This window comes from Malus domestica, chromosome 06, assembly GCF_042453785.1.
Source record: "Malus domestica chromosome 06, GDT2T_hap1".
Lineage (NCBI taxonomy): Eukaryota > Viridiplantae > Streptophyta > Magnoliopsida > Rosales > Rosaceae > Malus > Malus domestica.
This window is the reverse complement of record NC_091666.1, coordinates 34,002,982-34,017,840: the sequence shown is the minus strand read 5'-3', so window position 1 is coordinate 34,017,840 and position 14,859 is coordinate 34,002,982. Positions and strand designations below refer to the sequence as shown.

The window sequence follows — 14,859 nt, the reverse complement described above, 5'->3', positions numbered from 1 at the left end:
TTATCAATCGTATCGAAGATCAGATCCAATGGGATCTGAGACATTATTAGTCCCAAACGTTGACATAATTCTATGGTTGTTCTGGTTTGTGTTCTGTCGTACTTTGCCCTTAACTTGTTTTCGGTTCTCAAGACTGGAAATTGAGGAGGGATATGGGATTGGATAGCTTAAACTTGAACTATTATCTGGTGCCGGCGGGACTGTTTGTGCTGGGAATATACCACGTTTGGCTACTCATCACAGTGCTATACAATCCCTCACGAACTGTCATTGGCCTCAATGCTGTGGTTCGCACGCAATGGATCTTCTCCATGATGACTGTTAGTCCCTCTCTCTCTCTCTCTCTCTCTCTCTCTCTCTCTCGTTTAGGGGTTCTAAAAGCGAAATAAAAGTGCTTTTAGAATGAGTAAGCATTTTTTAGAGATTATTGGCAGAAAAAGAAAGGAGCTTCTGGGTTAGTGCATATGTTTCTTTAGAAACTACTTTCCCTTTCCCCCTTCTTTATTTATGTCTTCTGTCTTGAAGCGCTTTTAGAATAGCTAAAAGAAAAGTATAAGTGCTTTTAGAATGACCAAGTGTTTTTAGAGGAGCTTCTAATTATGTTTAGCATAAAGAGTATGTAAGAAAACAACTTGGAAGTGCGCTTTTCCAAGAAGAACATGGACCATATTAAAATTTGTGCTTCCAGTAATAAGCACTTACCAGCAAGAGTGCTTTCTAGAGAGAGAATTTCCAAACGGTGTTTTGATTTGCATTGCCAAACCTCAAGAAGTTGAGTCCATGAATTTCAGGACCCCTCGAAGAATGGAGTTTTGACGGTACAAACATTGCGCAACAACATAATGGCATCTTCCCTTTTGGCAACAGCAGCAATCACTCTTTCTTCGGTAATCAGCGTATTCGTGAGCACCAGTTCGAGTTCCGAAAGCACTTCAACACAAAAACTTTCGTCTCTCCCTCTCTCTTCAATCAAATACTTATGCGTTTTGCTGTGTTTTCTCGTTGGATTTATCTGCAATGTGCTGGCCACTAGATACTTTGCTCATACCAGCTTCTTGGCTACCCTGCCAGTATGGACAGACAAAACAGATTACGTTAAATATGTTTCGGTAACTTTGAATCGAGGGAGTTACTTTTGGTCCCTCGGATTGCGAGCGTTTTACCTCTCAATTCCTATGTTTCTTTGGATCTTTGGGCCAATTCCCATGTTTGTCTGTTGCTGCCTTATGTCAAGTGCCCTCTATTTCTTGGACACTACCACCAGTTCAACACAACTTGTTCTCGGCTCTTCACTCAAAGAAGAAGGGGAGAGAACCAATGATGTGGAATCAATAGTTCAATCATCGTAAGTTCTCTTCGATAGTAACTGTTATAATTCGGAATTCTTAAGTCAATATTGAATATAACAGATTCTATTTATTTTGTTTCGATTATGATGTGTGTGTTTCTATACTCTGCATGTGTTTGGGTGTCTGTTCATATGCGTTGCTTCTGTTTTTAGGCAGAAATTCATGCATGTCTTGTATTGTTATGTTCGGTGTTAAGAAAATCGTAGTCTAAGGCGAAGAAATTTGATGAATAGCAAAGTTGAAACTTGAAACCAATGTATTCACTTGAGTGCGGAGTTCGTGTTATATTTATGCAAGTTCTGTTGTTATGTTCTTAAGCAATAGTCTTGATTCCCCTCATACGAATGCTCAAATGTTGAATAATTTTCATATCAGATCGTACATTCTGCAGAAAAGAAAGCGCCTAAGAAAAGATATCGTATGATTTTTCACACCGTATAGGCTATTAGTAGGTGCCATTTGAAAACAAACTTGTTAACTTGTATGATTTTCCTTAAACATAAGTAACTCTTAGAATGCTTAATCTAAATAGGTGCTGTTCCAAATTCTCAGGGAAAACTCGGGCCGTGAGGACTTTACTCACCTTCGCAGCCCCCTACTTACTGCCGATTCAGCTTCTGCCTCTTAATGTTGCCGGACAGTCTGCAATATGTTTCTGTGTTGCTGGTTGCTAAGTGTTTCCCTCTCCCGTCTCTGCGAGCATTGCGTTGGCTTGAAGGTTCGCCTTTATGTTTTCGCTCGGCAAAAAGGTGCTATCTTCTGGTTCTAATACAGTGAGTCCTGGTTGTATTTCATTTTCATGAGTTCAATAACTCATCGGTTGGTACAACCAGGTCGAGAATCCTAAACCACGCTTCCTACTCGAACCATCCTTACTGCTTCAAACAAGTAAGATTTTTTTTTCTTCTTGTAATTCATTCAGCGAATCATCGTTCGCTGACAGGCTAGAAAATAATAAAAAAGGCTCTGGGATGTAAACATTTCATACTTTTGAGTTTTGAGATCATATCGCTGTATAAATTAATCGAAATAAAGTTTACAAGCACGATGCACGTTGTCATATTAAGATATATATTTGCACAAACAAGACTAAGGTATTTGCTCAAATTTGTGAGAAATTCGGCTAATGAAGTCCATGGACCGTCATGGACTTAGAGTCAAGTGATGACTTGTGCATGGACTTAAGAGTAAGGGCCGAGCCAGGAGTTTTCAATGGGGCGGGCTATCTCATTCTTTTGCTAGTGAAGTTGGGCTTTGAATATTTTGGTAGACTATATATGTGTGAGTTTAGTGTTGCTATGGATTCTACTTCTGCAGAGGGATACACAATTCCGGTTGCTGAATTCGGCAATGGGAGCCTCTGTTTACACTGCAGTATATGTAGCTTTTGCTTAAATGTTATCTAAATTGCGTGGAGTAGGATTCGAATTTGAGTGTAGATGGAGGAGCATACTAGTTTAGTCAACTTAGATAAGTCCATATACGGATAAAATTATGTAATTATTTGTAGTGTCATAGCCGAATTATGAAGCATGCCTTGTGGTTAAAAAGAAGAAAAGGATGGTTCATGGATGTAACTTAAAAGATAGCTTTACTTTGAACTTGGACAATTTTGGAATGTTCATGCTAGCTGAAGCCAGCAGCAAGCAGACATAATTGTGGAATGATGGAGCACTTGTCATCCCTACCATATTGCAATAATGCTTATATTCCATTCAAATACGTAGACGACATAAATTGAGTAACGTGAAACACATGTGGCTGTTGAACTTGACTCATGTTTTGATCCATGAAGAAAGTTAAAATTTCTAATATGTATATATATATATATATATATATATATATATATATATGTAATTATGTCGTTAACTTTCATATACCAACAATTATTTCATAATGCATTTCAATAATCAAAAGCGTTTATATTTTAAGTTTTCATTTAACGACAAAATGAGGGAGGGTCTAATCTTAAACGGGATAAAATTATATGGAATCTGAAATAACATCGTGATATCTTGTCATATATGGAATCTGATGTCTGTGAGATTGGCAGGAACCCTATACAGTACTGAGAGGATAAGGTACCCCCTACGATTAGTTGGCTAGCTACTTGACTGTGCCTATAATATTTGAAGTTTTAGCTCCGTGTCCACGTTAACATTACATAAAAGATGAAACCTGCAAGTGGTTTTCCTTTTATTACATACATATCTAGCTATGTCTTCAAATTGATTAGTTCCCTGAAGTGATCACGTGAGTAAATATGTTTAATTTTTTACGGTTAGTTTATAAGTGCTTTTAAAATAATTAAAACCGATTTGAATAAAAAAATTTAAAACCAATTCTTAAAAATTCACAAGTAAATTCTGCAAAAACACATAGTACTTCCTATAAGAAATATCGGTTATATGTTTTTTGCAAGAAGCATCTTAAGTGTTTTTAGAACTCAAAATTTTCTCTAAAAGCACTTTTAGTCTTGTTAAAAGCCCCTCTAAACAAGCCCATAGTGTTAGTAGTAACCCTAAATGTCTATATGGGTTATGATAATTGCGAGTGACTTGGCTCCACAATGGACACTTGGAGTTCCTCCTCAATTCACGTTGTGGCAGATTTACAAAAATTCGGCCTTATGAGGAAAACTATTAATAATATAAATCACTTTGCAATGATCATCTTTGCAAAAAATGAATGAAATATGAGACCATTTAGTCATCAAATAATATAAAAACAGATAAACGAATTCAACAAAAACAATATCAACCGTCTACCTATTTGCTATAGTTAATTGACTAAATGATCATATTGTTTATTAATTTTTTGCATAGTGATTTATAATATAAACAATTTCGACCATAACAACAAAATTCTGAATCAACCACGAAGTAAATTGAAGAGGAACTTCTTATCTATCTTAAGCAGCCAAATATTCCTTATTTATAATAACGAATCAAATATCTGACATGAGGGATGAGAAATTTGTCAATGTGCTTAGAACAGACTCGGAACACTAAACATCATAATACAAGTGGTTGAAATTTTTTTTAAGCTTCCAACTACTTATATTTTGACTTTGTATATCAGACTATATTCTCAGCACACTAAAAAATTTCTCATGAGGGATCAGTACAATCTAGTAGCCACAACATGCATTCTAACCCGTATAGTCCCCCGAGACAAAGACAATATGAATGGTAAGAGGACCAGAAAAATACCTTTGCTAGGCAATAAGTTGGCCAGAAAAAGCTAATTGCATGAAACAAATACCTTTGAAGAAAGCATCCACTTCCGAGTTCCTACCGAACAAAACGTTACAATTTTGCATCTATACTGACTACAGGTTGTATCCAAACTGATAGATCATATATATATGAGTACGCTCTGATGATTAAAATAGAGACGTCAATGCAACACGATTCCCAAGCTAATAATTTATCACACAACATTATCATTATATCACGAGTGGGCTAGCTAATCTATATAGGGTTATGTAACGTGTTGTATGAAACATTGTCCTTCTCTTTTCTCACATAATGCGATTAATTTGCATACATTCTAGAACAAATGACACGAGGATTTGTATGTATACATTATATTTTGGGGTGTGCTATCCATACACCTCAAATTACTTCCCACACACCCATTGTTAATTTCTGTCCGTTGATCTTCTTTAATTCATCCGATCCGACGGCCGAAAATTAGAAGGGTGTGTGAAAAGTAAAATGGGGTGTGTAGATATCACACCCCTATATTTTCTCTCACTCCTAATGTGATTAATCACATGCATCTATAGAACACATGACATGAGGATTTATATGCATACATGTATGCAAACACCTAGGTAAATTTTCACGCCTCCGTAGGTAATTTGAGGGGGGGAAAAAGAGGGACATGTACAACATGTTGCATGCAAGTTGTTCAGCTATGGATTATTGTTCTATTTTGGGATAAGCCAAACTCCCAACCCTTTAATTACATCTAGTGAAAAGAAGACGTGCACACATGTGTGACATTGTTATTGATCAAGTTGTTCAGCTATGGATTATTGTTCTATTTTGGGATAAGCCAAACTCCCAACCCTTTAATTACATCTAGTGAAAAGAAGACGTGCACACATGTGTGACATTGTTATTGATGCAGCAGACAAGGTCTTTAATGCCAGGTCAAGTGTGTTTGGAGTAGAAATAAGAGTTGTCCTTTAGAAATTGCCAAGTTATTGTTGGAGATTGTAAGAGTCTCATAGAAAGTAGGAGTATTTTATTATTGTAAGCCTTTATAATTCTTGTGCTAAAAGGATTGTCGGTGAGACTTTGAATGTAATTGAAAGCTTCTAGCAAACACTTTGCTCATTCTATTTTTTGGTTGAGTGAGTCCTAGTCTCCTGCCTGGTTGAGTGATTCCCAAAGCTACGATCATATTTGTTCTCCACTCTTTTTGTTGGCTTCCTTGCATTAAGTGGCATTAGAGCGGGTTTTCAGATTTTATCTGAAATCCTGGTAGTAGCGCTGAGCACATCATCTATGTTCGTCATCAAAACTGACTTAGTTCCCGTCACTTTCATCTGAATAATTACGTATCATCGGGAAGCTTTGAGAGTCTAATTTCCAACGTAACAGACCGTGCATCAAACCGAATTTTGTGTGTGCAGATATCGGCAAACACCACAGAGCATCAGTGCTGTCGCGATAACAAAATCAGTTCTCTTGCGGGTCAGTTTTCGATTTGGTTAAGCATTTCTCGACTTGATGCCATATATCATTTGAAAGCCCTTCTAGTCTAGTTTCTAAATTCTCAAGAGATTCCTCAATCCATTATTTCTACAAAACAATATCTTCAATTTACTAAAGCATGTTGCTGCCTCCAGTAAATGAGGTTGGACTGGTTCTAAATCTCAATCTTCCTCCAAATTTTGATCGTTGTCCAGATGGTTCATGTGAGATTTGTTGTGCATGTATTGAGGTTGAAAAACGTTCCAACATGGAGTTTGGCACGAAAGGGGAACATACAGAAAGCAGTGATGTCATCGATAACTTTGCCGAATGGGATTCCACCCCGATTTATGATCAATACGAAGGTGATGAAGATGTGGTTGAAAAGTTCCATGGACAACTATATAATGGAGTACAAGCTCTTAATATCCATAGCATTCATGATCCATTTTGGGACAGTTTCGATGCTCAAGATACGAGAGGAGAGCTCTTTGATAGAAGAATTTTTCAACACGATTTGAATTCTCTTGGCTCATTTGAAGAAGTGATTTGGAAGCACTATTCCAAGATGATTATTTTCAAGAAGAAAAGATTAATGTGTGCATGGATTATAGGAACTTGGAAATTTTTGATGCTAAATTGGGTATTGTTGAACATCTTTGTTGGACATCCAAAAGATCGAAGAAAAAAAAAAGGTCAATCGAAACTCGTGGATGATTTTTTTTCGAGAAAAGGAGATTGATGCAACAAACAATTAAGGTCTCTGATGCCAGGTCACGTGTATTGGGAGTAGAAATTTTAATTAAGTTGTCCTTTAGAAATTGTCAAGTTATTGTTGGAGATTGTAAGAGTCTCATAGAAAGTAGGAGTCTTTTAATATTGTAAGCCTTTATAATTCTTGTGCTAAAAGGACGGTCGGTGAGACTTTGAATGTAATTGAAAGCTTCTAGTAAACACTTTGCTCGTTCTATTTTTTGGTTGAGTGAGTCCCAATCTCTTGCCTGGTTGAGTGATTCTCAGAGCTACGATCGTACTTGTTCTCCAGTCTTTTTTTTTTTGGCTTCCCTGCGTCAGTTATTATATTCAACTCTACAATTAATGTGTATAATACCTAATGAGAGAGACGCTATTAGTTGCTTGATATATCCATGAATGTGTCTAGGCAATTTTTCATACGACATGCATGTGGCACACACCTAAGCAATGTTTTATACAACATGTTGCATAACCCTATGTGTACTAGCTAGCCCACTTATGTATATGATATATTGAGAATGAATCATATTGATGGATGAGGAATTTTGCAAGAACTTATAAGAGGTTAGGTTACTTCTTATATTGTAAATTAATTTTATGGTGAAAGTACAACTTCCTTCATGATATTAGAGCAGGTTGGTCCACGTGTGCGTGTAAAGCCCAACCGCCACACGTGCTCCACGTTACCCAATTCCTGTTATCCACATGTTTGACTTGAAAATTCGTCACACGTGAGAGGTCGTGTGAGGATGTGAATGTGGAATGAATCCCATATTAATGGAAAGAGGAACTTTGCAGGGGCTCACAAGAAGTTGGGATACTCCCCATATTATCAATTGGTTATGGTGGAACCTCAACTTAGTTTATGATATTACAGCAGATTGTCCCATGTGTGAAGTCCAACGGCCGCACGTGCTCTATGTCATCCAATTTGTGTTGTCCATGTGTTAGACTTGAAAACTCGCCACACGTGAGGGAGTGTTGATAGTGAATTCTACATCAAGAAAATGAGAGACCTTGCATGTGCTTATAGTAGTTGGACGACTCCCCATATTGCCAATTAGTTTATAGTAAAACCTTAACTTTCTTCATGATATCAGAGCATATTGTTTGTGTGTGAAGTCCAACAGCCACTCGTGCTCTATGCCACCTGATTTATGTTGTCCACTTGTTGGGCTAGAAAATTTGTCACACGTGAGTGAGCTTGTTGAGAGTGAATCCCACATTTGGAGAATTGAGGGACCTTACATGTGCTTATAAATAATTTGGCTACTCCCCATATTGCCCAGTTGGTTTTATAGTGAAACCTCAACTTTCTTCATGGTACCAGAGCAGACTGTCTCATTTGTGAAGCCAAACGCCACACGTGATCTACATCACCTAATTTGTATTGCACGTGTTAGGCTTGAAAATTCACTACACATACGAAGACTTGTTGAAAATGAATCTCACATTGATAAGATGAGAAACCTTGCAAGAACTTATAAGGGTTAAACTACTCGTTATACCACTAATTAATTTTATGGTAAAACTCCAACATTATTTTTTTTTATGATACACGAGGGGAGAGAAACTACCAGCTGCTGGACACACTTGTGCATATATACATATACATATATATATATATATATGCGTAGGCAATGTTTCATATAACATGTTGCATACCCACAGGCATACTGGATAGCCTGATAATGCTGTATGACACGTGACTATACATGTGAGAAGACAAAGATGTATTGTTACACAACATGTTGCAGACAAATTTTTCTGTCTTCTCAGTAGAGAGTGATCATAATCAAATATTTCAAGGAGGGTCATTCGATTGTTTTTGGATAAGTTCCAAGTCCCAAACCTTTTATATCATCCAATGAAAAAGAGGTCATGTATATGTAAACGTGACATTGATATGGAAAGAAATGTTAAAGGGGATTTTTTAAAGGGGTTTTTCAAGAATTTTTTAATACTTTACGGTTAATGTCAATTCATATACTAATATTATAAAATAAAACTTAAAAAAATAAAGTATACAGAGGCTCCCAGCATTTCTCTTGACATGTACAACTATAAGAAAGGACAAAGTAAAGCCGCGCGCAAGAGACTAATTGGGGCATATCGATCGACAGGACGCTCTTTCCCTTTCTTTCTCTCTCACGTCAAGGTCTAATTGCATAGTTGGAAGACGCACAGTTTTATCGTAACATGCACTTGAAGAAGTGAGGTGGATAGAGACAATAGGTCAGGCTTATTGAAGCTTGTGTTCTTCTTTTTTTCCTTCTTTCATTTCGGAGATCAACAAAGCGTGTCATTCGCCAACCACATCCACATGATCGGTCAAGCCATGTAAGAAGATCATCCCACTGGGCAATAGATAGACATAACAAACTCAAGAAATCAACACTCTTTTTATTATGTTTCGGGATATCCTATATTAAGCACTAAGTAACATTTTAATGTTAAATTATTGGTCATGACATTTCCAATTAAGAATCCAACAATTAAAAACTTAAAAGAGTAAAAAATACTCCAAAGCATACAAGACAATACCAATGCATGCTTGCCTCGAAACTCTTTAGCTGTGCGATACATATTCGCTACTCCATCTACATAAGTAATCTTTTTCCACTTCAGTACTCTCTATTTCCATGGTAAGAAGGAAGATGGTTGTCTTTTGACTGGCTATACGGCTATAGCTATATAAATGACAAACACACACAATTGAAGGGTATGTGCAATGGAATTGTAAATTACAACTTTACTTTTAGTAACATATTATATTCCAGTGGATAAGAACTATGAATTTGTCACTCATTATTTATTTTTACTTATTAATATTCATATCACATCAACGACAAGTCATCAACTTTCTTAAATAAAAGTCATCATGCCTAAATTTATATGAAGCAAAAGATCAATTCATGAGAAGTCGCTTCATCCTCTGTCGTGTTTTGACTCTTGGTTCATATCAAATCAAAGAGAATAACTTAACCGGCATGATTTGCAAACACTATGAATACTAACTACAATTGGACTAAGTTAAGGTGAATCTGATATATACAATCATTATTATAAAAACCTTTGCTCACTCACTAGCTTAATTATAAATTGAAATCTGCTTCTCTCACTTGGAGATTTTGGATACATCCAACTAGAGGCAGAGCCATGAAACGACCAAAGATGGTCCTAAGATTACTTGGCCATTTTTTTCACGCAAAAGTTTAGTGTAATACTTATAATTTTACTGTTTTTTCCTAGCCTCAGGGCCTCAATCTGACATTTATTTTATTTTATTTTCTTTCGTTGGGTTTGATTTGAAGTTGGTGGCTCCTATAGGGTTCAAACAAATCCATTTTTTGTGAGCTTTGAGGAGGTTCAGGCATGAGAATTAGTGGAAGAAAGTTAGAGAGGCTTGGGGTTTAGGTTTAAGGAAGAGGATGACAAGGACAAAGGACAACACCATACCAGACCCAAAACGATAGTGGTTGGTTACCACTTGGCAGAGTAATTTTTGTAAGATTAAGCATTTCATATTGAGACTAGACTAAAATCTTGACTCCTCCAGTGTGTCCAATCTCCTTCATAGGATTTTGTTCTAGAAGGAGGAAAGGGTTTCTAGTACCAAGAAGCATATGTACATTGAAATGTTAAGAACAAATATGGTTTCACAGTTGCTAGCTGTTTGGACGTTTGAAATTCTTAGTAGTTAACATATATATTCTTTGGTGAGATACTATGGCACTAATATAATTACCTGAATAAGAAATAAATCATGATCAAGTAATATTGACTCAGACTTAGCGTCTCTTGTCTTAGAAATCTTTTGCAGATGCAGTATCATGATAACCAGAGACTCAAGCTAGAATTATTTGTATAACACCAAGAGGTAGGTAAATATTAAAAGAAGAAATAGGTAAATTCATTCCTCAATTGCTTGCGTTTAAGACTTTTTATGTAAAAAGCCTCATGAGGAATATGGACAGTAGATGCTAGAAATCTCAAGAACCATTAGCTTGCTTCCTTACAAGTTACAACTCAACCATATTAACCACAAAAACAAAACAGAAAAGTATTAGAGGGGTCATAACCTCTATGGATATGTTCAACTTGAATCAGCCACTAATTAATAAAGACCGAATTAACACCACCATTAAGTGGTGGTAATGCAATGCTTGCTACCGTATTTATTACTGTTAGGTAAGTTTAAATTTTGAGATATGTGTAGTAAATAGACACAAATCTCAAAATTTAAACTCACACAATAATGATAAATAGGGTAATTGATGAGCAAAAATATTCCTAATTAACACAGGATCAACATTAACTCATAGAAAATATGTGCTAAAGCTGCTGTAGCATATGCAAAATGAATGCAGTGACTGTGTACCACAATGGCAAAATGCATATTATGCCTAATATATATGTAGAGAATCTGCGAACTTTCTTACAGATCTCCATCTTTTTTACAGCAAGCTCTATAAAGACATCAATTCCCAGAAATGGAAGATGAAAATAAGAACAAGCTGCTCACTCTTCACATATTTGCACTAAGAAACAATGATTTCTCTCTTTCTGGTCTAACAAATAGCCATCCTACAGCTTAATTAATTACCTCAACAATTAATTCTGCCCCTTCTCAAACAGCTCAAGCTTAAGCTATTACAGTGGTTCTTTTAGTTAGTCCACATCTGGAATTCTCAACAAAATCAATATATGCAGACTGCAAAATTAAACTTCTCTCCCTCAAAGCAAATAAGTAAAATCCTTCTCCCTCTATAGACAAGAACCGCCTGATTCAAATATCTCTAGGCAGCTGGGATATGTATAGCATCAGATTGTTCAGGCATTATATTCTTGAAGAAAACAAACTAATTATATATGAAATTAAGAGAACAAGAGAAAAAAAGAGGTGAAAGAAAACCTAGCTATATCCGGTTTTAGGGGTATGAGATATCTGGCACCAAATCACTGGATCGATCTCATATGTAGAATTCAGACCTAGCTTAGCCATTGGAAAATTTTCAACCAAGATAATGTGAAAATTGTTGTTGCGATCATGAACTACACATTGACGATTGAAAACTAAATAAACAAACTTACGCATGAACAAACCCCATAAAATACACACACACATATATATGTGTATATACTTATAAATATGTTTATAAGAACCTGTGTTCCTGCGGCTCTGATAGATCTGCTTGCCCAGTACTACTACTTCAATCAAACCTGTAAAACATAAGATCCTACAAAAGAGGAAAAAGGAAAATCCAACTATATATACAAGTCAGATCCAAAATTGAGAAATCAATAAATTGATGAATATATACCCAAAATCAGTTCAGATTAATACTGAAATTACAAAATCTAAACAATATATAAGCAATTGAAAGGGAAGCATATATCAGCTGATTAACTAGTGAATTAGATTAATATGGGAGGTGCACGGGTGTGGAGAGAGGCAAGGAAGCTAGATATAACGAGGTGATGACAGAAGCATAGAGAGCACAAAGGAGTGAGATGCATAGTCAATTGCAAGTCATCCATCTGTGCTCTCTATCTTCTGTCAACAATGTATCATCACTCCCTGCTCTTTCTCTCTCCCAGTTCCCCACTCCTTACCCTAAATTTAATATTATAATAATGTTTAAATAATAGAGTTGCAGACATAGAAGATACTTCAACAGACCTCCACCAATGGTCCCTATTTATAGGAGAACACTCTAGTGATAATATTCACTATTCTATAAATAAATTTTAAATTTTAAATTTATGTCTTGATTACATATATCTTAAAATTTAAATTTATAAAATAAATAAGATGGCAAGCAAAAATATTCTTCTTGGAAAAGAATTAAAAAAAAAACTAATGAAAAGAGTTTGAAAATTTTGAGTTTTAATGATAATGACAAAATAAAAGGTAAAGTGAATAGTACCATGATTGACTTTTTAACGTAAAAATATGGTTTTTTATTAAAGTAAACAGTACCTGAAGTTTTTCGTTAAAGTTCCTATTAAAAAAGGCAGATACACATAATCCTAGTTTTAGCAACTCGGTCACAAGGGTACTAATGCTTCGAGTGATTTTTTAATGTGTCTAAGATATTGTTATGTGCAATATAATATTAAATTAATATTTTTTTTCATTGGTAAATTTTGTAAATAAGAGATTTTAAATTTAATACTTGTGAAATACGACTTTGATACTAATTTAATCACTTTACACCTTAGAGCATCTCCAAATGAGATGTCAAATTATACACATAAAATATAACAATAAAAAAAACCACACTAATATTCTCCAACCTAAATGTCAAATTTTATGTGGCGATGATATGAATTGGCAGCAAAAGTGGTTGCTGTCAAATTTGACAACATCTTCAAATGTTTTTTTATTAATTATCAAATGTATTTTATTAAATTTTAATTAGTTTAATCATTTATTATAATTAATGTTGAGTTGACCGATGTAATTATCCTACTTTTTTCTTCTTCTCAATCAAGGAATGTGAACATATTACTGATTAAACTTTAAATGTCCTTTATTAAATTTTAATTAGTTTAATAATTTATTTTATAAAATAATAAAATAATAATTTAATTTGATATATTTGTTGGAGAACAAAACTTTAAAAGATGTCAAAAAACAAAAGAAAAGAAAAACCATTATAAAATTTCTCTTAATGGCAAAAAAGAAAAGAAAAATCGTTACAAAATTTCTCTTAGTGGCAAAAAAGAAAAGAAAAACCGTTATACGATGTTATTATTCTACTAAAATTATAAGTTCATTTATCTTAAAAAAGTAATATATAACTCTATCACCCATCCATATCATAACAAATAAAATGATACATCACCTGATAAATATTTTCAATCACCCATCTATATCGTAAATGAAATAATGCATCCCATGACAAGTATATTAAGTACACAAATTTACTCCTATAGTACATATCTCTAAGTAATGGCAGTCTCACTATCACTCATCTACTGTCTACTTGCAACCGTTTCTCACGAGATAAAATCTTCTAAAAAGTACAACCAGTAGTACTCTTCAATATTTGTAACGTGCGGCTAAACCCTGCATATCCCTTGCTATATAGTAATAGCCAGTGATAGTGATCAGCATATCTTAACCAACCCAGTGCACAAATTTTGATGAACGAAGAATATACTCTAGTTGTTGAATGAGTAGCGTTGAATGAGTCAGAAATCTTTCTGTACTATTTCTTTGTAGTACTGATATATCCTAACAGCATATATGCATGCAAAATTTATTTGATTTGCCCCCATGTGCACTATGGATTTGCCATAATCCTTGGAGATCATGGTTGTGCCAACCCATATGGCTGTGGTCATGAAATCCTTGGTCATGATCATGACTCTTGCATGCATGATAACTCTAGTTGTTATGTCTCACATCTTGGTTTGATTAATGAATGATATATGTTATGGAAAAAGTAATTTCACAAGCTGATTTTTCTCTCTTACAACTTTTTGTGTTATTTTATCTTTGATTTGAATAAATGAAAAAATTGAAAATAAATAAATAAATAAGAGCCAATAAATGAAAAAAAAAATGCATAAATTATTTATCATCTGTTATATGTGTGTGTTTCACAAGACGAACAAAGCACAATTGAGAGAAACAGATAATCAAATACAGTATCAATTAGTTCGAGTGGTTGAAATAGAAACATCATGAGAGTTGTCCTGGACAAATCAACCTTTGCAAAGTCAATTATAGTATATATACGTTTTTTTTTTTGGAAAATATTATAGTATATATACTTTAGCTACAGAAAAAGTGACGTGCTTGAATATAACTTGCTTTTAAGAGAAAAATTCAAAATAAATTAAGAGAAGTGTTATCCACATACCTATTTTTACTTTTTACATATCCTCTTAATTTTTTTCTATCGAATTAAATAAATTGAAAGAAAGAATAAAAACTAACAAGAATGTAAGAAAGATAAAAAAAAATATGCAAATAGCATTGACTGAAATTAAAATTACAAATGCCTGAATTTATTCTTAATCTTATGACAGGAACC

At 34.6% G+C, this 14,859-nt stretch overlaps 1 protein-coding gene, 1 long non-coding RNA gene and 1 other non-coding gene across 4 annotated transcripts; 1 reads left to right on the top strand and 2 right to left on the bottom strand.

The window, feature by feature from the left end:
- The first annotated feature begins 25 nt into the window (after positions 1–25).
- LOC103438036 (uncharacterized) lies at positions 26–2,415 on the top strand. Of its 2 annotated transcripts, none has more exons than XM_017332696.3 (3): positions 26–320; positions 792–1,345; positions 1,882–2,415. In XM_017332696.3, the coding sequence occupies exons 1-3, from the start codon at positions 153–155 to the stop codon at positions 2,021–2,023; spliced, it is 864 nt and encodes a 287-aa protein (XP_017188185.1). In that variant the 5' UTR covers positions 26–152; the 3' UTR covers positions 2,024–2,415. The 2 variants fall into 2 exon arrangements, with proteins under 2 accessions (XP_017188185.1, XP_008374791.1); XM_008376569.4 differs by having other exon boundaries at positions 28–320; positions 1,902–2,415.
- Positions 2,416–8,753: 6,338 nt separating this feature from the next.
- Positions 8,754–12,457, bottom strand: LOC139197144 (uncharacterized). Its single transcript, XR_011582278.1, has 2 exons — positions 9,356–12,457; positions 8,754–9,168 (listed from the first exon to the last, which is right to left on the bottom strand). It is a non-coding gene; the product is annotated as an uncharacterized lncRNA (long non-coding RNA).
- MIR156AB (microRNA MIR156ab) lies at positions 12,245–12,424 on the bottom strand. The gene has a single exon (NR_120864.1). It is a non-coding gene; the product is annotated as a microRNA MIR156ab (primary transcript).
- Positions 12,458–14,859: the final 2,402 nt, after the last annotated feature.

Bases quoted from the DNA above. Each gene is read 5' to 3' on its own strand.
- LOC103438036 (XM_017332696.3), top strand. From the start codon at position 153: ATGGGATTGGATAGCTTAAACTTGAACTATTATCTGGTGCCGGCGGGA. The intron at 321-791 runs GTTAGTCCCTCT...CATGAATTTCAG, and splicing joins GGATCTTCTCCATGATGACT to GACCCCTCGAAGAATGGAGT. The intron at 1,346-1,881 runs GTAAGTTCTCTT...TAATCTAAATAG, and splicing joins GAATCAATAGTTCAATCATC to GTGCTGTTCCAAATTCTCAG.